Consider the following 27,605-nt stretch of genomic DNA (forward strand, 5'->3'; position numbering starts at 1 on the left):
TTGATCTTCAAGGAGCGAGCGAGTAGTGTCAGTGCTGATCCTCCCCGGTGGCTGAGCGGTGGGAACACATCTAGATGAGCTGGGAGGGTGAGCAGCGGTTCCGTCGGTGTTTCTGCCTGTGCTTGAGACGAGATCAAAGACAAGTAAACACCTAAGAAGTGGGTGCATTTCTCGTTACAGACCGTCAGCTTTTTTCCGGGTTTGTGAGTTTTTTACATGGTTTTAGTACCCTTGGTAGCTGCTCATGCACACGTGCTTCTTGTTCCTGTTGTGTCACCCCAATAATGCTTTCGAACACCTGTATAGATGATAGGATACCTGAGCTGTCCAGGTAATAGTATTCTTTAGAAAAACAGTGTTCATGTATTTCCGTATGGTATTGCATTAAACAAACGGCGTCCTTTCTGCAAGAAGTGTTAATTACAGTACATTTACACATCTGTTGTGAGAAAGAGTTAAATCTGATGGCCTGATCCCTCACGATATGTAAACGCCCACTCCTCTGGTTATTTAATGGCATTTCAGTTTTAATTTTAAACTACAATCCTACAAATCTGTTGGCTGAAGGGACTTTAAGGTGGTAACGGTAAGCAGACACGCAGGTTTGGAGAGCACAGTCGACCAGCTCAGCCAGCATTGTCAAGGAGCGCAAAGAAATGTAACAAATGCTCCGTAAGACACAGTTTCACCATCGATTGGATCCTCTGCTAGGCAGATGCGTTGTATTTAGAGAGCTGTTACAAAGTTGCTTTCTGGGTTGGTCTTTCACTGAGAATTGCGAAGTGTCTAACCATACTTAATTATTTACTTATTATACTGTTGCACTGTGGTGTTGCTTCACATTTAGTTTTCACCTTCTCAGAGTTATTTAGGCTGTGATTTCTTTGTATGTTCATGATGCAAAATTTAGTTTTACTAGGAAGGAGCCCTGAAATGATTAGCTGCTGAGGAGGAAGGGCATGGGTTATGGTTTAATAGTTAGTCAAGAGCTATCTCGGTTAAGAACTGTTACTTGGCATGCCCGTTGAGCAGCTCTTATCTGAGAGAAAGTGTAAACAAAGTGGCCAGAAAGTGAGCAGTCAGGATAATGGAAGTAGAGTACACTTAAGTCTGGATTTTTTTTTTTTTTCCTTTATTCTTTTGAAATTCGGTAGCATTAATTTCTGTAAAACAACCCTCTACATTTAGTTCAAATTGACTTCCGTAGTGAAAATAGTTTGAGTTGTTCTCACTTGGCAAAGTATTCCGAAGGATTTGAAGAGTCTAGTGAAGTTAATGCTAACTGAAGGTTAGCATTAACCATCAGGCTGATGGCTGAAACACCAGCGTGGTGAGGGTAGGAGAGGTAAATATGACCGATTTGGCCTTTTTTTTTCCTTAATTTTTCTCAAGAATTGTAAAATTACAGCAAAATTGTGGCAAACGTATGATGCAGTCATAGCCCCCCAATTTCCGTACTGCCTTACTGTCAATCTGAAAACAAGCAAAGCTACCACCACCAAAAAGCTCACATCATTCTGACTTTAGCATTATTTTAATTTTAAAAAATTGTCAAAGGCTGTATGTTTTTGTGGGGTGTCATTTGTCAGTCCTTCAGAGCGAAGCAAGAAAGTGCCTACTTCTTGAACATGTCGTATTATTCTGGTAAAGCCTTCAAATAAGCAGCTTTATTCTGATATATATTCCTTACCATATTGATACTAAATTTGGTATTTACATGTCTGTAGTATAATCACTTAAGGATTTTTAAATCCTTTATCTGTAAAGGATTCCTCATTCACTTTATGGAAGTGGTAAACTGAGCCAGAGATAACACCTCCAAGACAGTGATAGCCCAACTTGAGACTTTTTAGAGTCACAGATTTTTCATCTCCACAACTACGAAACAGAAATAGTACTCATGCCTGCAGCATACTATTTGCTTGAGAGTCACTAATGGCCAAGGGCCTCTGCTTAAAGGGCTGAACTACTGAATTGTTTTTGTCAGAACTGGTTGTAGGCTTGAGTATTTCCAAGAATTAAATGCTTAACTTTCCCAGCCTACTATGTTAACTAGTGACCTTCAGAATATTGTTTAATGTCTTGGGTCAGAATATTTATGCATTTAAAAAGTCTGAGAAGAAATGATAGTATTTAATTTACATTACTAATAATTCTCTTATTTGATATCTAAATGTATGTGACGGTACAAACCACTTCACATTGTAAATGAATGTCAACCAAAATTCTAGATAGGTGTTCAGTATGAAATAGCTGTTCAGATAGCAATCTTTGTGTGTATTATCTTGAGCTCTAACATTCCTAGGATGCCTGGATTTATTCATATGGATGTACATAACTCTTGCATGACTTGATCAGACTTTGACACTAACTGATTTTAGAAGGCATCTGAAGATCTTGATTCTTTTGATGTCCTTGCAGCATGAAAAATATGTGCTAACAAGTACCATGTATAGCAGCACTCACTGATATGTATTATCCTAGGTGCAGTCTTTGTAACCCTAGTTCTAAATTTTGTATTTATGTAGAAGTGCCAGAAATCTTGGAGTTAAGTATCTAACTTAGCAACTGTGGTGGCCTAAATGACCAGACATCTTTCAGAGGTAAATATCAGAAGAGTTAAAAGTTGCACTTGAGTGTTCTTTCATTAAAATTTTATAGTGCAAAGTGGTTAAATGCATTCATTGGCTTGAGAGGCTTTGGTAACTCTATGGTGGCTTTGGCTTATAGAGCTTTGAAAATCTAGCTTCATGCTTAGCCTTAAGAAATAGGTTTTATGCTGTTTTTTTCTAAGCACTGACGAATTTCATCTGAACTTTACAGGTAGGATATTGGCAAGTACATTGAGTCCCCATAACTCTAATGAATAGGCACAGAGGAGAGACCTAGTAATTTCTGCCATGCAAGGAAAAGCTTCATTATGAGATGGTGGGTTTTAGTGTTATCATAGCATCCTGGGGTAAAGTTCCTTCAGGATTTTTAATGGGACATGCCAGGTAACACCATTCATAGATGTTGGAATCTTCTTGCTAAGTCGTTGCATTAATTGCAAAAATATAAGCAACTCTGAATAATCTTTAATTAAAAAGAAAAATCACACTCCTATATCTTTCATTTTTAAATGAAAGTTTAAAATAGCTAGTTAAAATAAATCAATTCATACTTTCACTTGGAGGGGAAGGGAAGGGTAGATGTTTTACTGTTCCTCTGCTGCCTTGGTATTGCTTTCTTACAAAAACTGAAGTCTGATCAAAGTGAAGATCATTTTTGTAAGCTTGCAAATACTCCATCGCTTGTTCGCTTTTTTCAAAACAAATTCTCTCTCAAACAGGATACATTGGTGCGTCTAATTCTGTGGTGACGAACATAGACTTTCAATTATTATCTTTTAAATATTTGAATTCTGTTGTAACATATTATTTTGAACAAGCTGTATGCAGAGCACTTTCCAGTAAGAGGAATTCTGCTTCCTCCTGGATTCCCAGCATAAGAGCTGCAGCTACTGCATTTGGTACTGTCCTCAGGCTTGCAACAGTCCTGCATTAAATACTTTGTATTTTTGTTCTTACAATACTCAGAAGTATTGTGGCATTCACTGTGTAAGTACTTTGTAGCAGCTTACTATCTTTTCATCTTTTTTTTTCATACTGCTGCAGTATAGGTGACTTTTGATAGTTGCTACAGTAGTAGTAGTAGTAGAATGTTTTGTTATAATCTATAATGCTCTTGGCTATCTGCTAGTTATTGTGTAGAGAAATAGCTCAAGCTAGTATTGCAGAGGCAAGTGTGTAAGTCAGCATTAGCACTGAACAGTTAGTATAAAACCACAACCTAATAGTGTAGTAAAGTGCCATCTTGTGTCATCAGGTCTGACAGAATTACTACCAGAGTGAAGGAATCTCAATCCTGATTGCATGCTCCTGTTGCTCCTATACTTGCATCAGTTCTCATCAGATCTCTGTCTCATCTGCTTACATTCAGTTAGCTGGTCAACTGCTGTAGTGTATTTGGGTGCTTGTGAATCAAAACCCCATAATCCGATGGATGCTGGTTCTAGCGTAAGGACATGGGTGGGACTAAGCAGCAGAAGCAGGATAGGTGACAGAAATAAGCCATTGGAGTGGTTTAGCTGCCTGGCACTGTCAGCTGCCAGAAATGGAACACAGCCCTAAACGTACCATCCTGATTTCCCCTGAACTAAGCAAGTTAAACAATGGAGGAAAAATAATCTGCATGTGTATGTGTGTCATTGAAAGCTGCTGCAGTGTTTATATCACATTGTTTTTAGACTGAAACAAGAGAAAACACATGGAGTTCACTTTGTGTTGGACTATCTTTTTCAAACATATAGTGTTAAATCAGCTTCTCCATGTCTTCTCACAGTCTGTGTCAACTCATCCGCTTTTCTCTGAGAAAGAAATAATTGCTGCCATTACATGTTTTTGAAAAGGTAGTTGGCATTTGAGTCTTGAGAGAAATTTTTACTTGGGAAAACAATATAAGAATAGTTAATGACACCCAGAGGTTTAGTTTAAACACCAATTGAAGAAAGTTCTGTGTAGCTAGCAGTAGATGCAGTACTATCTCACTGCTCTCTTGTGAGCCTGCAGTTGTAAGGCTGTATGGAGCAGAATTTTATGAAAGACAAAACCATTTCTGCATGGACTAATCAGTGGACTGTGCAGAATACAGGAATGCTTTGAATTCTTTGCACTCAGGAAAAAAATATGTAGCGGAGCATGCAAGTACATATATCTATCTTCAGTGGTATTGATAACCTGTGTGGGTCTTATGTCTAGATACAAATTGAAGTGCTTCTATGTACCAGTAAGCATTCCAGGAACTACTGTAATGTTTGGTAATGATTTCAGGCATAGATACTGTCACTGCAACTCAGTCTTGGATCTTTCCTTGAAATGGTCTTCAGTAACTAGTGCATGAGGTTGGTAAGTTTCAGGGTCGTTTTGTTGAGGCATGACACAATTTTACTGTTTCTCTTTCTAGACTCACTGTACCTTTATGATTTATGTTGACTGGTATTCATGTACCAAACAGTTCAACAAACTAGACTGCAAAACTAATATAGCTTAACACTAACCTAGAAAACAAGAGGGGAAATGGAGCAGGTGGAAGAGGAAATAAAAAGTTTGATCAGTTTAACTCGGGTCAGTTTTTTAAGCAGTTTTAACAAATACCTGTGTTTTCTCCCAAGTCAGGAATAAATAGCTGTACTGAAGCAAACAAGACTTCTGGGTTTTGTTTTGGTTGGTTGGTTTGGGTTTTAGTAAATAGGTGGGGGGTTTTGTTTTTTTGGTTGGTTTGTTTGTTTTGGTGGGCTTTTAGTTTGGGGTTGCAGGGTTTTTTTCGGTTGTTTGGGTTTGGTTTGGTTTGGTTTTGGAGGGGAGGAAGTGAAGTAAGCTGCTAGCCAAATTAGTAGAACAACATCCTAATCAACCAGATAGTTGTACTTGCTGTTGTTAACAAACAATAATGGCTTTCTCCTTGGTCTGACTTTGTGGTGGTACTTGTCTGATGTAACAGCAAACTGGGGTTTTGGGTTTTTTTTTTAGTGTTGGGTCTCTTGAACTGCCTTGCTATGGTAATAAGTATTAACAGTTTATTATATAAAATACTTAATATATAGCATAACATTATACATTGAAAAATAACAGGAATGCATCATGCTGATCAATTTATCAAATCAGTGTATGCCATTGAGCTGTGTTTCATCTGTTGGCAAGTAGCCAGAACTTGTAGTGTCTGCAGCTAAAATGGGAAAAATAAGTACCTCTTTCCCTCATCCACCCATGCCTTTTTTTTATTTTTCAGCTGTATTATATGGGTGTTTTGAATAGATAGTTACAATAGATGCCTTCTTCTTGAATACGACTCAAGTATCAGGGCTTCAAACAAGGCTGTTTTTCTAACCTTTAGAGTTCAGTGTGTTTATGTAAAGTGTAGAGGTCAGCCAGAGCTTTATAAACCTCACTAACTTTTTTTTGGTGTGTACCAGTCAGAATTGTACTCTTGTTAATCTTGAACCTTGTTCTCTTCCATGTGCTTGGAGGGGATCTTGGTAGGGTAGGTTAGAACACCGATAGATATTGTAACAGAACTGAGTTCATGTGGTTTACATATATCAAACTTCTGGAAAATAAGATGACATTGTAAATTTAGTTACCAAACAACTTTGTTTGAAGGTGTAAAGTTACTACGTGTTTCTGGGTTTTTTTTTTAATCTCTTTTTTTTTTCTCTCTCTCAGTGCTAATTTACTGCTTTACTCTTCCATCCTCTGGAGGTATAGAGAAACTGGGAAGAAGGGAGGAGAGAGAGTAGGCAAAGGAAAATGGATGGTTAGTGCCTTATCTGTTTGAGCCTGTAAGAAGATGTTCTACAAAGAGCAAGGAACTCAGAATCTGCAGAAATATGTTGAGCTGAATTTCTTCTTAGGAAGTGCAGTCAGCAGCATGTGCCTGCAGATCAAAGACCTGTGTGTTAGGTTGTTGCTTCTGCATAGTATCTTGAGAAGCTGGATTAACTCTGCCTTAGATAATATTTTGTTCTTTGAAAAGTTCTTTTGGAGTGTCACCTGCTTCTTTTAATTCTCAACATCCACCCAGGCTTGCATCACCATATCTGCATGTGTTGTATTCTAGGAGTAAGAGTTGGATAAATGTCACTACTAGTAATTTTTTTTTTCTTAAAGTCACTGAATCTGTGTTCTCTATGTTCCTCAGTGTTCAGTTTATGTATGATTCAGCCTCACTTTCCAGTTGTGATGCATCCTAGCTTCTGTGGCACCTAGAGATTGATTACTGATGTTCAGAGAGCTGTATGGTAGAAAAAAAATGTGGTCTTGCAGTGTGTTTTTATTCTAAAATGCTACCGACTGCTTGTAAAAATGCTTAATTTTTAGAGTACAAATATTTATCTTCCTTGTTCAACAGTATCCATCCCCTTCAAATCATTAATTACTGGCTAGTTAAAATCTTACATACGAATAATAGTTCTTAACTTCATAATTCTACTGCTTTATAAAATATCTTTGGTGTATTTCTAGTCTAACCCACTAATAGGTCAAAGAGCAGTGTAATTAGGGTTGAAAACGCTGTTGCTTCTGATACTGCTGTCAAAAAGCTTTGCACATCTTTTCAAAATTAAAAAGTTTTATTTACCATTTTAAAAGCACCATACCATTATAATATGCTGTTCTAAAATAGTACTTATGCAAAACTGCTGGACATATTTTGATTAACACTGAACTAATAAGGCCGCCGTATTTCACTTCAAGGCATGGTTTAGTGGTCATGGTGGTGTTAGATTGACAATTTGGCACAATGATCTTGGAGGTCCTTCCTAACCAAAACAATTCTATGGTTTGATGTAAAGCAGATTAGAGAAGACTGCTTCAGAGAGCTCTGGTTTATGATTGCAGACCTCTTTTTCTCAGAACGGAGAGCATACCGCAGCAGGCCCAGTTAAATGTGAAGGTTTGACTTTACCTAAGGGTAGCTATTAAATCATCCTAATCTGAATAAGGGGGAGGATTATCAAATGGATACACTTTGTGACCTGTAATTCAGATGTAGGCCGTTCTGGTGTTAGCCATCTGATCAGAAGAAAGTAAAGTTGGACCCACTGCTGTTTTAAACTGCTCTGAACAGAGGCTCTAGTATTAACTGTGCCAAACTATCTCAAAAGTTTGCCGTACTACCAGGTGAATAATACAGTGACTGTGGACTTGCCTGTGATTCCAGTTCATACTCCTTCAATTTTCTTATTCTTCCTGAACCACTCTATCTCTTCATCCTTCAACTTTCATAAGTGGTCATTTCCTGTCTTTTACTTCTTCATAAAACCACCCATTTGTCTTTGCTTCTAAACATTTTCTTTTATTTTTTTGTCAGTCACATTAAAGGAATATTGACAACCTGATCTGTCTCCATAAATAGTATCATCCCAGCTCTTGATGTATGTGTTTCTATGTGGGGAGTTTCCACAATTAGAAGAAACCTCCTCAGTGAAAGTGTTATCAAAGACTCTCCAGGGAAGTTGTTGAACTCCCATCTTTGGAGTGGATGCAGAGATTTGGTGCTTAGGGATGTGGTTTAATACCAGACTCTGCAGAGCTAGATAATGATTGGTCTTGATGACCTTAAAGGTCTTTTCCAGTCAAAACTATTCTATAGTTAAAAAGCTATCTAGCTTTTCAAATGAGAGGCATCTGGAGTTGTTTTCTCAAAACATCAGAAATACCCAGAGTGCCCTGAGCTTAGTGCTGATGTGAAAAACTGCATTTATGCACTGACCCTGGATCAACTTAATGTGCACAGCCCTCAGAAACAGAGTCCTAGAGACTTCTGCATGTAGTGTCTTTGGTATTTCACTTGCACAGAGCAGGGTGTTTCCTTTAAAAAGGGCTTCTTGTCAAAATGTGAGGGTTTTGGGGTACTGATAGATAGTAGGCTGAAGATGAGCCAGCAGTGTGCCCAGGTGGCTAAGAGAGCCAATGGCATCCTGGCCTGCATCAGGAACAGTGTGGCCAGTAGGACAAGGGAGGTTATTCTTTCCTTGTACTCAGCACTGGTCAGGCCACACCTTGAGTACTGTGTCCAGTTCTGGGCCCCTCAATTCAAGAAAGATGTTGAGGTGATGGAACATGTCCAGAGAAGGGCAACAAAGCTGGTGAAGGGCCTGGAACACAAACCTTATGAGGAGAGGCTGAGGGAGCTGGGGTTGTTTAGCCTGGAGAAGAGGAGGCTCAGGGGTGATCTTATTACTGTCTACAACTACCTGAAGGGAGACTGTAGCCAGGTGGGGGGTGGCCTCTTCTCCCAGGCAACCAGCAATAGAACAAGGGGACACAGTCTCAAGTTGTGCCAGGGTAGGTCTAGGCTGGATGTTAGGAGAGAGTGATTTCCCATTGGAATGGGCTGCCCAGGGAGGTGGTGGAGGCACCATCCCTGGAGGTCTTCAAGAAAAGCCTGGATGAGCCACTTAGTGCCATGGTCTAGTTGACTGGCTAGGGCTGGGTGATAGGTTGGACAGGATGATCTTGGAGGTCTCTTCCAACCAGGTTGATCATATGATTCTATGCTGTTCAGTAAATACTACAAATACCATCATTTTTGAGGAGGCATTTGTCTGTTAATCAGTCATATCTGAATTATTGTCAACTATGGTAATTTCTTGCAAGAACTCCTTCTGCAAACCTTTAAGCAGTGAACTGAACATTCAAGGGATCATGGATTTCTTACTTAACCAATGCTTTCTGCAGTAAGAGTGCAGGAAAGAAGCTGTAAGAGAAATCCACTGTAGTGTTTCCTGATGAACAGTTCTGTACTTGTGCGATTATTTCACTTTATGAAATCTGTGGTCTTGCTGAATACACCTCTTAATTGGTGACTTACTACTTGCCCCACAGGTCAAGAAGTCATTTTGCTGGCCCAAGCCCAGTAAGACCTGTACTTCAGGTTATCACATATGGCAGTGTTTTGAGGGCTGGTACTTTGAGGAAAATGATATTAACAGAATATCTTAAAAGCATTAGAATGATGACTTGTTTTCTCAAAGCCTTTTTATTTATTTCCTGTGTGGCTTACAGAACTATTACAGACTGGATCCTAGGGGTACTCTGATGTTTTCTCCCCCTTAATTCTCAATCTTGCAGAATACTAATAAGAGGCTGTTTTGCTCTTTGTGTAGGATATGAATTACCTTGGACTATGAGACTGATTAAGAAGTTTGTACCAGAGAAGTAACTTCATATGAAGTTCTCCAGAATGCTGGAACTGAGGTTTATCTGGGTCCTGCAGGAGTTTCCCTCCTGCCAGGAATGTGGACTGTAATCATACCTTTCTTTTAAGAAATCCTATTCCCATATTCTTGACCTTGCAATTAATTTGGCTTCTTGAAGCAGTTGCTGTTGTCCTTCTAAATTGTTTCACTAAGAGTGAAAAGTACCCTACTTACAGATCAGCTCAGAGTAGTGAAATTTCCTGTTTTCCTTTGCTTGAGGCTCCTGGAAGCAATAGGATATGGGTCAAAGAAACTCATCAAATTGGCAATGGAGTATTGAAAGCTGGTAAAGATTCTATCTTTTAATCTTAAAATTATTTTAATCAGACATTAATTGCAGAAATGTTGTAAAACTTCTTATCTCACAATAAATTCTCAGAGCTGGTGTGTAGTTTGAATACTACATGAATTCTGTTCCACAGCAGATGAGGATCTTGAGTCCCACAGTTTTAATCTTATCGTTTGGACCTTTATCTTGTGGCATTTAATGATTGGGAGGAAGTTTTATCAAAAGCTTGTACAGATGTGTGCCAATTACTTCAGAAAAAAAAAAAAAAAAAAAAAAAAGCAAACAAAACAAAAAAAAACCCCAAAAACACCTGCTTATTCTTTCACTGAATGCTAAAAGCAAACCCAAGACTAATGAACATTTTCTTCTGTTTTCTGGCATCTTTTATTTGATGAGAATGCCTAATGTGAAGCACAAATTCACATTCAAAATCTGGTTTTGTATTTCTAGTCTTCCAGCCTCCAGTAGAAAATTAGGATACTCAGGCTTCTTAATCAAATGCTAAACAATTAGAAACTTGTGTGCATTCTTTTCAGTATAGTATTCCACAGAACTGGTGCTCAATTGCTATAGACTACAGACTGATTGTCCATGACACCGAAGTTGAGATACCTACCTACTCTGAACTGTCTTAGCTTTTATGCACTGATCATGTTAAATGACTGATTTGAGATCTCAATTGAGCTGAATTGAGAGTTCTTTCAAACTAAATGGAGTATCTGAGACCCTTGCAATTTTGAACTTCAGAAAATCTTTGCAAGAAAGGTGCTGTGGATGATACTTTTTATTTCAAATTAAGTTTTTACATAAATAAGTGTCCAGTTCTTGTGGACCCAGTTGATGTGTTGCCAGCTCTAAATTTAATTTGCCGGTGCCAAATTTTAGCTGGATACAAAAATTATGACTGTCTGGAGGGTTTGGGGATTGTTTGGGGGTTTTGTTTGTTTGCTGGTTTATTTTTGGCAAATACTAGGTATTTATAAAAATAAGATGTAATGTGAAAATACATGGCATGGGTGTTTAAAAACCACAGAAAAGTAGCCTTATGACAAACCTAAATGAGCTGCTAGTTTAAAGATATGTTGCATCCATGTCTTGGTGAAATTGTGGTATGTCTAGGGCTACTAAAAGTATTTTAAATGAGCTGGTTTCAGTTAAACTTTTATGTTAATCAGTGTTTGGAAGTAAATGCTTCAATGCAACACAGGGAATCGAAGAATTGATTGTTCACCTACTGTGTTATGATTTGGCAGCTAGATACAAAATATCCTTTATTCTGTAGCTTCAGAAACAAAGTATCAGCTCATTTCAGGGAAGCACCAGATTAGTGTAGCCTAGTTGTAGAATTTCAATCAATTTCAATGTCATTAAAAAAAAAAAAATCAACAAATCTGAGTAAGTTGAATCTACTAGGAGCTAAGAATGATTTTTCCCTCCTTTATTTCAGAGCAGTTTGTGGGGAATAGACGTAAATGAATTGAAAAGAAACTTCCTGGAAGTTACCATGAAACTCTGGATCTCATAGGAAATTTCACTTACTTGTTAAACAGGCTGTGATACAGAACCCTAAATTTCAGTTTCTGGAAAGCCCATCGGACGAGGAAGTTTTTTAATTCAGTGTATTTTTGGCTTGGTGAACTGGTATTTTCTGATAACTGCTGTTCTCTAACAACTTTCAGCTACCACTCCCTTCCTAGCAGAAAGCTTCATATTCTTTGCTTCTGATAATCCAGGAAGTGTGTTAAACCTACCTATTCTTCAGCTGACTGCTAGCTATTCTCCCAGATGCTGGTTAGATGTGTGATACTACATAGTATTTGCATACGAGTAAAGCCCTGTTGTGACCTGTTAATTGTTACAGATTTATTGTGGGTTTAGCTTTTCCATATTGATTTGGTGAGCATCTTACTAAACCTTCATGTAAAAACTAACATTAAAAATTTGACGGGGGAAAAAAAATCTTTATTTGGTAACCTTAAACCTTTTAGGTAAAGTAGCCAAACTTTCCAGTTGTTCTGTACATCTTAAATATATGAATAAGAAATGAGCACGTGGCACAGTCTGCTGAAAATTATGGTTGTTTCTATGTGTTAGTGCTGTGTATTACCCTCTTCATGTCATAAAACAGTTAAATTGGTACCAGCTGAGGCAGTTGCAAGTATTTTCCCAAACTGGATATTATCTTCTATTACAGGGATTTAGTCCCTCTGAATTTTCTATCTAAGAATTCAAACTGTAAACTGGCCCAAACTGTTACCAGTATGATTCTGAGTAACAGCTTGTATCTAGATAAATTTTTGAAAAAAGAAGGGCACTAGGATAAGCTTCAGTGTCTGAAAAACACATATATGCACACCAATTTCATATCTAAATGTCTCTGTGTGGCAGCTGGGATTACATCACTCTTCAAAGAAAGAAGAGTTTTTAGAAAGAACAGAAATTAAGTTCTAGTAGCTGTATCTTAGAATCTTTCTTCTGTCCTCCAACTGCAGAGCAGCACAGCCACTTTATACGTATTTCCCTTTTAAAATTGTAAATAACATAAATCTCTCAAAATATCTTACTACACTTGAAATTTAATCTAATTTTAAGTTCAACAGTATCTGAAAGTTAAAGTAAAAAGTGTCATGTCAATTTCCCTGCTTATAAGTCTTCAAGGACACATTCTTACAAAGAAGATTACTTGGGAGTGTGGCAATAACTTTGAACCTTATTTTTCTTATTGAGATTTATAAGCACCTGAAAAATAGATCCAAACTCAGAACTGATGCTAATTTCCATCTTTACCTGAAAATCTTATTTTTCTTTTTCCTTCGGCTGCCAACCTTTTCTTTAAAATTGCTGAACAATTGAGGGGAGGCAGAACATTTCCTCTTTTTGTCTTTCCTCCGAGTTATGGTCAGTGTTTGTCTCCCTTGGACTGGAATATTCCTCCCTCTTTGTATTCTGCTTAATGCTCATAAAAGCTTTGTGTTATACCTAAGTCTTTTGATGTCAGTATTCTTTTTTTGGAAACTACATTGCATCACTGCCTGCATGACCACAGTGTGGAGAGTTAAAAGTAATGGGGTTTATCCTAAATGAAAATAGCTGGTTACAACTGAAGCTGTTCCATAGTCTCATTTCAACTTCTGGTTATGCAGTCTTTTCTCAGTGGCAGCAGTCGTGTCCTCAAGGTTTGCAGAGAAGGACAAGTATCTCTTTTAGCTATGGTTCAGAATTTGTATTGGAGTCTAAATAGAGGATTTCCTCCCTTTCACATTGGAATCTCTGGTATGCTGGTTCCTGTTTGCTTAGGAATCTGAATCAATATAGTAAATAATATGAGTGTATGAAGTTAAATGTCTATGCTTGTGTGCTATAGGCATTCTATAGATGCTGTATTAAACAGAAGCTGCCTCCCTGCCCAATCCCTATTTGAGACATAATTTAGGACAGACTTCAAGATTTTTCTACAAGAAAAATGGGCTGATTTTCACTTCAGAACCTGGCCAGCATTCTTTTTATCAAATAATGAATTGTACTGAATAGATATATTATGTGGTGACATTCTGAACAGGAAAAAGATAACATTTGAATAAAAAAAAATATTTTCTGTTGTCATGCTCTATCATGCTTGTTAAAACTAATGAAACTGAATTATTTCTGTGCTGAGATTGTTTAAATTCAAGATAGCTGCCTTAGTAATGGAAACCCCAAAACTTCTTTCAGATGTGCTCCTCTGCTGAGTCAAAATAATGCAGTTGTCAGACTGTATAGAAGTGAGAAATAGAAGTATATATAAACATGCACCTTTTTGAAGTTAAATGTAGTTTTTAGAAGGGATCAGTTTTTAATTGAGAGAAACAGGGCAAAGAACCAATGCAGGGGAGAGGGGAGAATCTTTTAAGTCATTTCTCTGGTGTGGGTGAACCAAGCTTAATGTTATTAGCTGCTTATGTATTTTCACATATGAAGGGGAATTTTTACTTCTGATAATACCAGTTATGTCACCCAGCTATAGCTCAGATCAGCTTTTTGGATTTTGTCATTTGCTCTGAAGTTACTTCTGCTCGAATAAGTGTGTAGGACAAAGGAGGCTAGCAGTTAGGGAGGTGAACCTATTGGTTAGGGCAATAAACTCGGGGATGCAGGATCTGTCTTTTGGTCCTTGTCTGTAATATCTTTCCAGTGTGATTTTTAGTTTTCGAGACTCCTTGTAAAATTCATGAATAGGCCTCATAGATTAAGAAATGCCACCTCAAAAGAAAGTTTGCGTTCAGAATGGGAACAGAATTTACATGAAAACCACATAACTGTGTTAATGTAGTCAAAGGGAAATGCTGAAGCAGGAATTTAACTCTTAATTGTAATCAAGCCTCTTTAACTGCTGAAGTCATTTAAGTAACACTAACTTTTACAGGACAACAAAAAATAGTTTCATTTTAATGCTGTCTGGCAGTGCTGCACTCAATCCCATTAAATGTAATCCTATTCTTTGAAATTTTCTAATTACTTTTTAAAGACCATTTGTTAATTTTTACAATCCTCTAAGATTTTAAAGCAGTAATTCTGAGCCTACTTTCACATTACTTTTTGATTTTTTAAAAAGCGTCATTAGTGGGCTAAACTCCACTCTGGTTAGAATGTGGTTTTTTTTCTACTGTAATTGCAATGTGTAATTCCATTCACTCAGAACATTGAATAAAGTCAAAAAACAAGACAACAATCTTCCTTGCTGATGCATGTTACTTAAGTGTCATCTTTTTTTAAGTAGGAGGAAAGGATAAGGCTTAATTTTACTTAAACTAAATAGCAAGTGATTTTAACTTTTAAGCAAAGTGGAGAGTGGTGGAAGTTTCTGTGATGACAAGTTTTTGGCACACAGAAGTAAAGCTTCCAACATATCATTCTGCAAACTTTGTCAGGTGGGTTAAGAAACATGCATTTTACAGAACCTCAAGATCTGTCTTTGTTTCTGCAGTGCCTCCTGAAGCTGTAGTGCTTTAAGCTAAAGTTCTCATCTTATTGTAGTGAAAATACACATTTGCCCCATCCTTCTTGAAAGCAATGTGCAGCATTACCCTTTGTCTACTTGAAGATATGCTGGAGAAGAAGGGGAAAAACAGAACTTAGTTTGCATGTGCCTATTGTTTTCTAAATTCCTTAAAACGCAGTTAGGGAGAGCAATAGGATCTTTTCTAATGGATAGCCTTTTGGAGTGAAGATAAAAAGTCTTAGCAGTAATTATGAATCAGATGAAGAGTATTGTTATGCTTGTCCCATTTCCATTAAAATTTTGTTTCTGTAAAGTGTTTGGAGGTTTTTAATATATATCTATTTAGTAAAAAGGATGATATTGTAGCATTGTATCTAAAGCCCTAGAATTGGCTTACTTCTGAAAGAGAAACATGTAAACAAGGAAAAAGACCACTTGTGAAGGAATGAAAAGTCAAAGGTGAATAAAAATATATCTGCTTTTATTAAACAGACTTTCTTTCAAAATGAAGATACAAATACTGGAGTTAGTATGGCCATAAACAGGACTAGGGAATAATTAAATTAGTATGAAGTAGAGTGTAACAAAGATAACAAAACCATTTCCTGTAACCTGTGCATATACTTAGCTTCTGTTCCCTAATTGTATTGTAATTGCCTCTGCTACCCTCAGCCTTGCCACGTGGTGCATTTGAAAGCAGGACTCAAATGTCAGATTCCATTTAATAAATGACACCCTTCATTTTGGCTGTTCTGCTAACACAGTTGGAGTAATTCAAACAAATTTGTTTGAAACATACTCACAGGCTCAGTTATGATCACCTAGAGAATGTGGGGGTGGAAGGAGGAGGAGACAGTTCAAGAAGGTATTGCATTGCGATCAGCTGTGAGGCTAAACATTATTTCCTCTCAGAAGCATTAGAGAGATAATGCTTTTGGGGGGAAAAAAACAAAACAACAAAACAAACAACAATGTTTGACCTCAATGTGTACTGTAAAATGGTTAAATGACTACATCTGTCCAAATGTAATATAACTTAGTATTAAAAATTCCAAGTGCACCATGTGGTTTCCTCTAGGTTCAATGAAACAGAACATAGGACTTCCACAGTGACAGGTACCACTGAGCTATTTACTGGTTTCTGGGTGGAAGAGGCCTGCATAGTACATAGCCACACTGCTGCTAAGGAATAGGTGAAACATGGATTTATCTGGTCATGCAGTGAGGAAGAGTCCTCCTGTGTTCCTTAAATACCTCTGTACACCGATCTAAGGTGCTCAGCCTGGGAAGCTTCCATGCAATGTATCCATTTAATAATTATTTGCTTTTATTCATAATAAAGAATTTTACAGCCTGTACTGGCTATATGTGGCAACAGACATTTTCTGCTGTAGACAGTCTTCTAATATGTGACAGACAATATGTTTATAGTGACAAAACATTATGGAAAACTTAAAGTTCTATGAGGACTTGAAAGGCAGTTTCTCTTTAAGAAGGCTTTATCTTCTTTTAACTGTAATAATACTGTTTTACTCAGATATAAATGACTATTAAACTTGAGAGAAGCTGCCTTGCTTCATGTGCTTCATACACTTATATATAGCTATTGAAGAGTTTTACCTGCCTGTGCCAGCCTTCTCAGAGGGACCATAAGATCCTTGCTATTGTGTTGTCCTGTACACTTAACCTCTCTAAGTTTCAGTCTACACCTCACTGGCAAGCCTAGTTTGAAGCCTTCCTTATGAGGCAAGCCTATTGGCAGTAATGAGTTAGTAACATAAATATGATTAGTGTATTAAAATTATAAGATAATACAAAGTGGAAAGGTAAATTTTGACAAAGTGTGACCTGTTCAACTGAATAGCTTCAACGTGTTAAGAGTACTTCTTTTGTCCACTTAAGTATTTTGATATCTTAAGTAACATGTCAAATAATACACAATATGTATTTATTCTTCCTTATACTAGTTTATATATAATCTAAACTACAAAGTAAATGTCACTTCTGATGAGAGAGCAGTCTGTTGCATTGTCTTCAAGGGCATCACATCTAAGGAGCAAATGTTATGATCTTAATAAATGTTCTTTGGCTTCTTTTATATGATGCAATGATAAAATAGTCTTGCAAAGTACTGTAAATAGCTACATCTTTAGCACAGACAAGTCATGAGTATGAAGAATGAGAACCTTCAAGTGCTGTTTTGAATATCCTCTTAGTTGAAAACAAGCTTATTTATTTGATAGAAGAAAAGAAGGGGCACTTGGAAACTATATTGGACAAAAGTTCTGTTGTATTGATAATATAAATTCTCTTTATTTCATCACTTGTGCATCTCTTCTGTTTGTTGTTTAGGTTTTTTTTTGGTTGTTGGTGGTGGGGAGTTTATTTATTTATTAATTAATCTTCTAGTTCGCTCTGTGTCTCTTCTACCTTGTTACAGCATGTGACTTTAACTGCCTAAACAGACTAGCTCATAAATCTGGAAAATACTTGGATTTATGTAATCCCTAATTTTAAAATATTGTTGTGCAGTTACAGAGGACTAGAGAGAGTTTTATGAAATGAGAAGCAAAATAAATTTATTGTGTTTGTATTATTTGTGGAAATAGTGGCTTACTCAGATAAAGTAATTACAAGTGATCATAAATGTAATGTTATATGATTTTGAAGGTGGTCTCCTTTGCTCTCCACCTTCCAGTTTCTAATTGTAAGAGAGTCTGCTTCACTGGTGTAGAGCTATGAAGCTAATCCTCCCACCTTTAAGATTCTGTGGTAGTTATTTTAAGTCTAATGAGGTTGTTGGGGCATGGCTTAATAGGCTGATTGTGTGCAGATGGCAGTTGTCTTGTCTTATTTTTATCTTCTAATTCTATTGAATAGTACTATAGTGGAAGGAGTAAATACTTCTGTGATAAATGTAAAAATTTTTGGAATTGCTCTCAGAATTAGAGTTCCTTGTTGCCAGTGTTGTTGAGTTTGATTCCTTTTAAGAAACTTTTGGTTTACTGTTTTAAATGTTTCTTTTGTCTCCAGGTTTTGAAAGTATATTAGAAGGGCTTTATGGACCAAGGCTACGAAGAGACCTCAGTTTATTTGAAGGTAAATGAGTCAGCTTTCAGTGCACTGACCTTAATTTGCTGTTTTTTTCTTTTAGTTAAAGATTGTTTAAAGTATGTATATTGAATTCTAGAGAGGAAATCTTTGATTGTTTCTCTTCCTAATGTTTATTTCATCATGTTCTCCCCAATACTGTGCATAGGCAAAACACTAGGTAAAATAGTTCCTAGGTTTTGTTCTTATGCAGGTAAATATTGGATTAGCAAAGCTTTCTTGAGAAAGATTTACTGTTTTGGAATACTGCATCTCCTACTGCTCTTTTTGGACATCCTTTAGAAAGGGATGACAAGCTGCTCAGCTTCCTATTAACATTAATTGGGAAAAGGAAGGTAATAAATGCTACTTTGTTGTTCTTGTAGTAGTCAAAAAAAGTGACACTATTTATAGTTTTGAGGATTTTTTTTTATGCATTTATATATTAAAAACATTATACCTTTTTACCTACATATAAGTATATAGATAAGTAGATCTGTATTTAAGCATGTGTGTGTATATATACGTTTGGGTTTTTTGCTATTATCTTTGTAAGAACTGGCCTTATTTGAAGTGGGTTTGATTTTGTTAGGATAGTTGACAAAAACACCTGACTCTCTACGTGTGACATTTTTTTCCTTCTTTAGAAAAAGCAAAGGAGAACACAGCACAAAATTGCTTTGAAATATTTGAAAAGTTTTCTGTCAAGTTAATTTTCTTGACTTAAAAAAATGTTCTTTCTGTTACCAAACCTTTAAAATATTTCATTTCTTTGCAGTTTGTTATCTGAGAATCGTTTGTAAAGCACATAACCTAGATGCTACTAGTGCATGAGGCCGAGTAGCATATGCTAGTCATTTGCTTAGAGTATTTGCTTGGAATGACTGATTTAACTTGGTCATATTGTTCAAGTTCCTTGGTCTGTGTAGTGCATAACACACTATTTTCAAGGGAAAGAGCAAGAACTTGAAACGTTACTTTACTGGCATTTAAAGATTTTTTTATGTATCTATTTATTTTTGCCACTAGTTAGACTTACTCCTGAGAAATGTGTACATTTGGGTTAAATCTTATTTTCTTAAGTGGTACTGAAGAAGCCAAGGTGGCTTCAGTGGTACTGAGAAGCCAAGGTACTTAAACTGCAATAACCACCCATAGCAAAGGATAGCTAACTACTTTTATTTTTTGTTATCTTGAAATTTTTGTAGGTTGTATACATAGAGCTTACTTTGGGCTTGCTTAAATGGTTCTCTTCACCTCTGGTGTTCAGCACCAGGTTTCTTTTCCTTCCTACTTTGATCATGAAGCAGGTTGCAAAGGTGTCAAGTTCTCTATCTTGGCACCTGACCTTGGTCATGCTTTAAATGAGCTCTAGGCTTCTTGTGTCACTGAATCCTTAAGGCTTTCTAATCCTTTGCTTATACTCCTTTTCAGCTAAGTAGATTGACATGTAAATTGTTATTCTTTACGTTCTACTTATGAGTAGTTAACTGTTAGAAAACTTTTTCCTCTAATCATCAGATTGTGTGTATATTCTTTTCTGATATTATATACTGGGCTTCTGTTCTATGGACAGAGAAAATACAGTGCCTTGTGGGAGAACAGCAGCTCTCTTGTTCTTCCTCTGACAGGAAAAAAAAAAACTCTTTATATAGGATGAAAGGTTTATTTGAAGACCTGTTTATTTTTTTTCTTAGGTTGTTCTGGAATATTTGTTCATTTATAAAGTAATGGAGTAAATAAATCATATTAGAAACCTGACTCTCTAATATTCTTTAGGGTTTTTATAAAATTAAGCATGAAGGGATGTGAGAGATACCTCAGATATTCTAATGTACTTATTAGGAAGCAATGATATGAAAATAAAGGGGACAATTTGTTCAGAATTGAGACAAATAGCTGGAAAATGTATTGGGACATTAATTTCCATAATTTTCTTTGTTATTGTAAGGATTGTGATTTTTTTAAGCTATCTCTTTTAGATGTAATAGACAATTATTTCACATTTTAGAAGGTAAACATGGAATCTGTGCAGTACTAAAGATCTCTGTATTAATTTAATTCTGAGTTACTCCTAGGGAAATATGGTTTGGGGAAACAAAGATCTGAATGACTTGAGAATTGAAAATATGTAGTAATATTTGACAAAATTCATGTTTTTATTCTTAGAGGGAATAGGTTTGACAGCTTTGTACTGAATGACTTCGGTTTCAAGTGATGCATGTTACTAATGCTCTTAACATCTCAGTCTTAACTTTTCCTCATGGGCTGTCTAGTGTTGTTACCAAGTCTTTCATCTGAGCCTGAGCAAGATAAAACGAGGAGGGGAGATAGTCATGATTCTAAATTGAATGCTGCTAAGAGAAAGCTCATTCTGTCATCTGTACCTTGAATGTTTCTGAGAGTATGATTTTCTACCTTTAGTTAAAAACTAATACTGGTCTTGGTATGTTTCATGTAGTAGTGGCCTGGGACTGTTGGACTGGTATGTGTCTGCTATCTCCTGGCAGTTTTGTTAGCTCTCTGGCATACTTATGTTTTACAGGGTTTATGCTGCTTTGAATTAATTTAGTGTTATGTACAGCTGATGTTCCTCAAGGTCTAATTTTTTGGCAATACACAAGGATCATTCTTTAGTTAGACTTTTAACAGTGGAACTTCAGGACACCTGAGCAGAAGAATTTAACTGAAAATACCAAAATTGTCTTGCAGATACATGCAGAATCTTGATGTTCATAAGCAGATTTATTGTGGTTGCAAGGAAAGCTCTGAAGACATGAATTTATTATGAAAGAATAGAATCATAGAATTTATGAATTTATTATGAGAGAATAATGTGGAGATTTTTTGATCTGTGGACACTTTAAAAGTATAGCTGTAATAGGCTGAGACAGCTATGTTAATTCAGCAAAAATAAGTCATTATCTTTTACTTTCCAGTCAAGAGAAATCGTGTGTCTATTTTTGATCATCAGCTGTCCAACCTGTCAAAACCACTGGTTTGCATCCCTGGAAGCATATAACATGCTGTTAATACAGAATTCTGCATTAGTATTTTAGAGCTCAGTAAACTGGATTTAAATAATAATACACAGATACTTGGGGTACATTCTAGCTTTGAGATTTCTAGCATGCTTGTATCAAATGGAATGGAAAGAGTGATTGCATATTGGAATGGGCTGCCCAGGAAGGTGCTGGAGTCACCATCCTTAGAGGAGTTTAACAGGAGGCTGGATGAGGCACTTAGTGCCATGGTTTAGTTAAATAGAAGGGTTAGATGATAGGTTGGACTTGATAATCCTAGAGGTCTTTTCCAACCTGGTTAATTCTGTCATTCTGTGAAACCAGGGCTTGATTTACAGTATTCAGATATCCAGTAATTGTGCTAGGTAATGAACTGAAATGCATGAGGCCAACTTACCTTTTTAGAGGGCTTCTATCTTTTCAAAAGTTTAGCTGTGTGAGGCAGACAAGTCTTCAGACATAACCTATATAATTCAATACTGCTGACTATGTTGTACCAGTACGTGCTTATTAGATTATGATGTACATGATTAAGAGAATTGTAGGATGTGCATTTTGTTCTCAAAATCCATTTTTACTTGTTTAAACCATGATTTTTTTTTTTTTCTTCTTTTAAGACTGTGAGCCAGAAGAGCTAACTGACTGGTCTATGGATGAGAAATGTTCCTTTTGTAATTTACACAAAGAAACAGTCAGTGTAAGTATGAAGATGCTGTCAGCATGACTCCCCAGCATCCAATTTTTGCTATGAAAGAATCTGATCATTGAATTCTGCAAATGGGCTAGTTTTCCATTTTGACTCAAGGTACTTTGGATATGAGAGGGAACAAGGTGGCCTGGCTTTATAGTAAATATCCTTATGGTGGTTCTTTTTCACTTAGGATCTCAACAATTTAATGGTATATTTTACTATTAGTAGGCTTATTTCTGAAAGATTTTATAATCTTCGTATGTCTTCTAGGATCGCACATCAGTTATCGGTTCTTCACAGTCAACGCCTACAGAGGAACTGTCATCTCAGGGCCAGTCCAACACTGATAAGATTGAATGCCAAGCAGAAAACTATCTAAATGCACTCTTTCGAAAGAAAGGTAATAAAAGCATGTCTTTTATGTTAAGAGATATGACATAAATCTGGAATAATCAAATTATTTACAGTTGATTTTTGATTCTGAATTAGTTCAAGAACTACTGCTAGTTTAGAGTGGGTAGCTCTGTCAAGTGTCTTCAGTGCCCTGTTTTCCATACCAAAACAATTTCCCTGTAATCTTTTCTTTTTGTGTTCTGAACTATTTCTGCTCATAAGTGGCTTTCTTGCTCCACATTGTGCACATCTGATTCTTTACTTCGTGTTATCTCAGAGATACATAGATGTTATGTGCTGGTTATGCTTCTTGGACAGCATGTAAATAATTTGGCAAACATTTGAAAATGTAGTCTGGAACACATAATCTCAGGCTATTAAAAAAGAAAAAAAATGTTTTCTCCAAGGAACTTCCTTTTTAATTAATAATCTTTAAGTATCTAATTTGTCCTTTGAATATCTGAAAGGCTTTCTGCAAAAACTGAGACCACTGTCACAGCTTGTGCAGTAAACTTATGTTGTATCCTTGCTCTCCCCTTCCCTCGAGTTCATCAGGGAAAAATGTTGAGCAGGATTTCATTTGCTTTAAGGAAGTAAAACATACTTTTCGTACTAACTGCCTGCCAGTCTCTGACTTGTGACTTTATTGATGATTTTCAGCTATGGTTAAGAAAGTATATACAAACATAAATCTAAGGATTGAGAGTAATTACAATTACCATCTGAGTGAAGGAAGGAAAAATGTTGAATGCTCACAAGAGCATAAAACTAGAGTGAACTTATTTCTGTTTGTTCACTCAGGTTAAATAATCATGATACATGGCATGGAATAAATTGCAATATTCTGGTTTTAACTTGCTGGTGATCTCACAGTAACCTGGGCAGGTTCAAGAGTACAGCCAAGAATATTGCTGTAATTTGGTGGCTGTCAAGGTGGGCTCAATCTAGAAAACATGGCCTTTCTGTGAAAAGGGCAGAGCTGGAGTGAATACAGGAAATAAGCTGGTAAGGAACCAGGTGTTCCTAGCTCTGCTACTCACAAAACAGAATTATAAGATACAAGGAGGGTTTGTGATTCCCTGCTGATTTTTTTGCTGCCTTTTTCTGTTGTATGAGAAGAAAAATCTGTATCTTTACTTTCTTGAAAAACAGTGTTTTTTCATTAAGAATAGAATACTGTTGGGAAGCTTTTACCAACTTATTCTTTATCCTGTCGAACACGTGTGTAAGACTGAACTGTCAGATGAGTCAGCATTGTGTTGTTCATTGCACACAATCCTAAACGTGAGATCTGACTTAAAATAAATCATTGCAATTAGTCATAACTGCACATGAGCTTCATTTCTGCCTTGTCTTGCATTCTGACTATCAATTTGACAATGTCAAGCAGAAAATATCAGATTATATCATACAAATGTGTCATTTAGCTTTCTCTTAATAATATCAGGAGGTCTTCAGTGATGTGAGGGAAACTAGAGAAAGCTCAGACCTACTTTTTTTGAGAATAATCTCCTTAGAGATTGTTCTGCTGGGTTCAAAGTAGTATGTACGCATGTACATGATCCACAGAATAAACACAGCTGCTTTGTGTTTTGAATCAGCTATGTGGAAAACAGAATTTTGAACAGATGTAAGCATGTGGATGCAAAACTTTGTAAGTTACTATAATCACAAGTCTTAATAAAACATTTAAGGATAAAAACTTTTTAGGTCATAACAAAGTATATCTGGTGCCATCTGCTGATAACATCGCTAGCAAATATTTCTTAATTATTGAACATAGAGACCTAATACTTTTCCTACCCCAAAATACATTTAATTCCATTTATAAGTTCTATACGACTAATTACAAATGTCCTGTGTGTAGTGAAACTTCACTACTGTGAATTTAAAAGCTGATTCTTCCATATCAAGATCACATTTCCTCTAAATTTTCAGATTCCTGTCTCCTAATGGAATCTCTTTTACTCATTAGCTGTAAACTCAAGGGTGAGCAGTGGTTAAAACATGGAAAAGAATATTTTTGTGTTGTGTGTGCACGCGTAGAGTTAAGGAAAGAAGAGCAGGACAGTGAAATGACTAGTACTACTGCCACTTTAAGGAAGAGCATAGGTCTTTCAATATGGGCAGTTTGCTTGTCTTGTGAAATGAAGTATTGCAGTTGTCAGTGCTGTTCCTTAATGACATTGTTATTTACGCCAAGTTACATATCTTTATTTTGTTGACCATTCTGACCTACTTCTGTTTATATGAGAATTCTTTTTTCCAGTGTTTCATTCATAAATGTACTTGCAGCTATGCTTCTTAATAAGAAGCTTAACTCTTTTCTAGCTGTAAGATAAAAGGCTCAAACATGAGATTTTAATGTTATTTTTGTTTTAAACATGAAGGACCCCTTTCTATTAGATTATTACATAAACAACCAAAAAATAGGGTATAGAATTGGGAGAAAAGTTTTTTTTCACACAAATGTCTTCATTGACAGTGCTTTGAATGTCCTCAAAGTTCTGTGAGGCTTTGCAATTAAAAAAAAATTACAATTTTATTTACAAAACAGTTGCTTCTATTACTGAAATTTTCATAGGCTATTTCAAGTAGCATCATAACAGTTTTTACATGCAATCGTTAATCTACAATGGGGATTATAATCCAATGTGGAGGTGAAACAACTTTTTTTTAAAGATGAGCCTCTCAAAAGCCTGACTGTTTCATGTTATGAAAAGGACTAATCTATAGAACTACATTTGCAGTTATTTTTGTTGTAGTTGTGCCTGAAAGTAATTTCTTTGTGCATCAATTCATAGTTTGATTTAACTTTCACGATTTCAATTTAAAATCCTTTACTTTCAAAACTGAAATGAAAATTCAGTTTACCAATAGTAAACAGATTCTGACTCCCATACTTTCATTATGAGTCTGTCTACGTAGTTTCACTTGCATGCTGTGACAGAGGAGTAAGGTAAAGATTACTAATGCATGCTTAATGTCCTTTAATGTGACCTGTAGTAAGGAGTGGTTGCAGGAAAAACTCATGAGATATCTGAATTAATGTGTTCATTACATGTGTACTTATTAGACACTTTTATTGTGTTTTTGGGATATAAATATTTTAAGAAAAGTAATTAAGTTTGAAGATCGTAACACATCTGTTGCCTGTGTTATTTTTTTATTCTTAGATCTTCCTCAGAACTGTGATCCTAACATTCCCCTAGTTGCTCAGGAATTAATGAAAAAAATGATCCGTCAGTTTGCGATTGAGTACATTTCCAAAAGTAGCAAAATTCAAGAGAATAGAAATGGTTCATCGTTTGAACCAGGTCTGATATGTAAAAGTATCCAAATGAACCAAACAGAAAACTCCCTTCAGGAAGAACAAGATAGCCCTCTAGACCTCACTGTGAATCGAACTCAAGAACAGAATACTCAGCAAGGTAAGTGTATACATCTGCTTATCTGTCTTTTGATTTCGTTTATTACTTTATTATGTCTTACTCCTTTAACAAAGTAAAAGTCTGAGTCAAACATCTGTGCTTTGTCTTTCCAAAGTAGTAGTCTGTATATATGGGGGGGAAATATAATTATCCTATTTGATTAAAATAATGTTGAAGGAAGTTTGATATTGCATCAACTTAACATTTAAAGTAAACTCATACATTTCCATCATTAATCATCAGGAAAAATGTTATTTAGAGATCTGTAAAAATTAAAAAAACTTGGAAAACCCAAGCAAACAAAAAAAATACCATTGCCAAAGAAACAGATGAAAACCAGCCAGAACACAACAAAAAGCAAGGAAAAAACCCAAACAAACAAACAAAAAAAATCCCAAACAAACAAAACAAAAACAGAACAAAATATCCACAAACCAAATTCATTCTAGAAACATTTTTCATATTGTGGCATTGGAATTTCCCAGCTTCAGAATACTGAGTCTAAGTCACCTCACCTATTTCTGTCACATGCAACAGCGGTTCAATGTTTGTTCAATATCAGTTAAGAAAGCTTCTAAGAAAAGAGAGAAAAGTCCTGGAACTCCAGAAACCAAATGTCATTCTGTCTGTATCAGCCCTTGGACACTTTTATTCTTTAAACTCAGACTGGTTAGAATGACAGAAAGAGGAGATTCATTTAAGAAGAAATTTCCATATTTCACACTTTATCTTTTATAGATCAGCACAACTAAATTAATTGAGAATAAAGCCAGACAAAGATAAAGTCCATCTCGATACAATTTACAAAAAGGAAATTATTACAGTTTTTTTTTTTTTCCTCCATCAAAATTCATAATTATATAAGCACAAGTGGTTTAGACTTCAAACTTGATCTGGATTAGCAGCAGTTTTCAGTAAGGGTTGTGGCTGGCACTTGCTACTGAAAACAGTGACCAACACAGCTTTTGTCTTTCACAGACACAAGGGTCCATTTTAATCCAACAATCCCACAGAGCAAATAAAAATATTATCTATATGTCACATACCATATTAAAAAGGTTTTTTAAAAATAGAACTGAAGGACTAAGTTTTACCTTGGTCAGAAGGAAAGTAAGCTTCCAATGTGTGTACTTGATGATGCAGTCATTCATTGACACATCCTTTGGAGGGAGGAACTCTTGACATGGATTTACCTTGCTAAACATACCTATTGTGGATGAAATTTTAAGCATCCTTTCTCTTTAAGAGAAGAAGCAGTAAGAAGTCGAGGAATTCCTGCTGTTATTCTACGTGGTCAGCAGAAGCCAATGCATATCTAGGGTTAGCAAATACCTTGTGCAAATTAAATCCCAAGAAAATATCTGTTGTGCTTTGACCTATCTTTGCTATGGATGAATTGCAGATGTGATAGATTTATAAATGGGCCACATGGAAGTAGACTTCTTTTGCAAGGGCAATAAAAAGTACTTTACTGCACTATGGCCTGTTGTTTGCTTCAACAGGCAGTTATGAAGAATAACTAGTTTAAAATGTTCATGAGGGAGCAAAGTCTCCAGACAAGTTCTGCTCCTCACCAAGCCCAAATAAATCTTTGATGTATAAAAGGGAAGGCAGAGAGTGAACAGGGCAAGGATGAGTATGAAGTTCTGCTGCCGGCCTCAACTATTGGAAAAAACATCAAACTTTTGTCCAAGAAAAACCTATATAGAGAAATTGAGGTGTTTAAATCTTTTGTGTGTGTATAGTATGGGGTTTGTACTTCAGTGCATCTTAGACTTCAACAGCCAACTAGAAATCTTGAATTAACATTTGTCAGTGACTTACCAGAGCAGACTCACACCCAAGTGTAGGTCTTTCCATCTTCCTAGTTTCATTACTGTGGAGTTAGCAGTGGGGATGTGTATAAACAAA

At 36.2% G+C, this 27,605-nt stretch overlaps 1 protein-coding gene across 5 annotated transcripts in view; it reads left to right on the top strand.

Annotated features, from left to right (window-relative positions):
• The window catches only part of LCORL (ligand dependent nuclear receptor corepressor like), a 54,153-nt gene that overhangs the window by 1,197 nt on the left and 25,351 nt on the right, over positions 1 to 27,605 (top strand). For all 5 annotated transcript variants that reach the window (XM_064151359.1, XM_064151355.1, XM_064151358.1 and 2 more), the window contains exons 2-5: positions 18,100 to 18,165; positions 21,797 to 21,876; positions 22,141 to 22,270; positions 25,440 to 25,694. In XM_064151359.1, coding sequence (XP_064007429.1) covers positions 18,100 to 18,165; positions 21,797 to 21,876; positions 22,141 to 22,270; positions 25,440 to 25,694 — 531 coding nt within the window. The remainder of the gene's footprint in view (positions 1 to 18,099; positions 18,166 to 21,796; positions 21,877 to 22,140; positions 22,271 to 25,439; positions 25,695 to 27,605) is intronic.

Source organism: Pogoniulus pusillus, chromosome 11, assembly GCF_015220805.1.
Source record: "Pogoniulus pusillus isolate bPogPus1 chromosome 11, bPogPus1.pri, whole genome shotgun sequence".
Lineage (NCBI taxonomy): Eukaryota > Metazoa > Chordata > Aves > Piciformes > Lybiidae > Pogoniulus > Pogoniulus pusillus.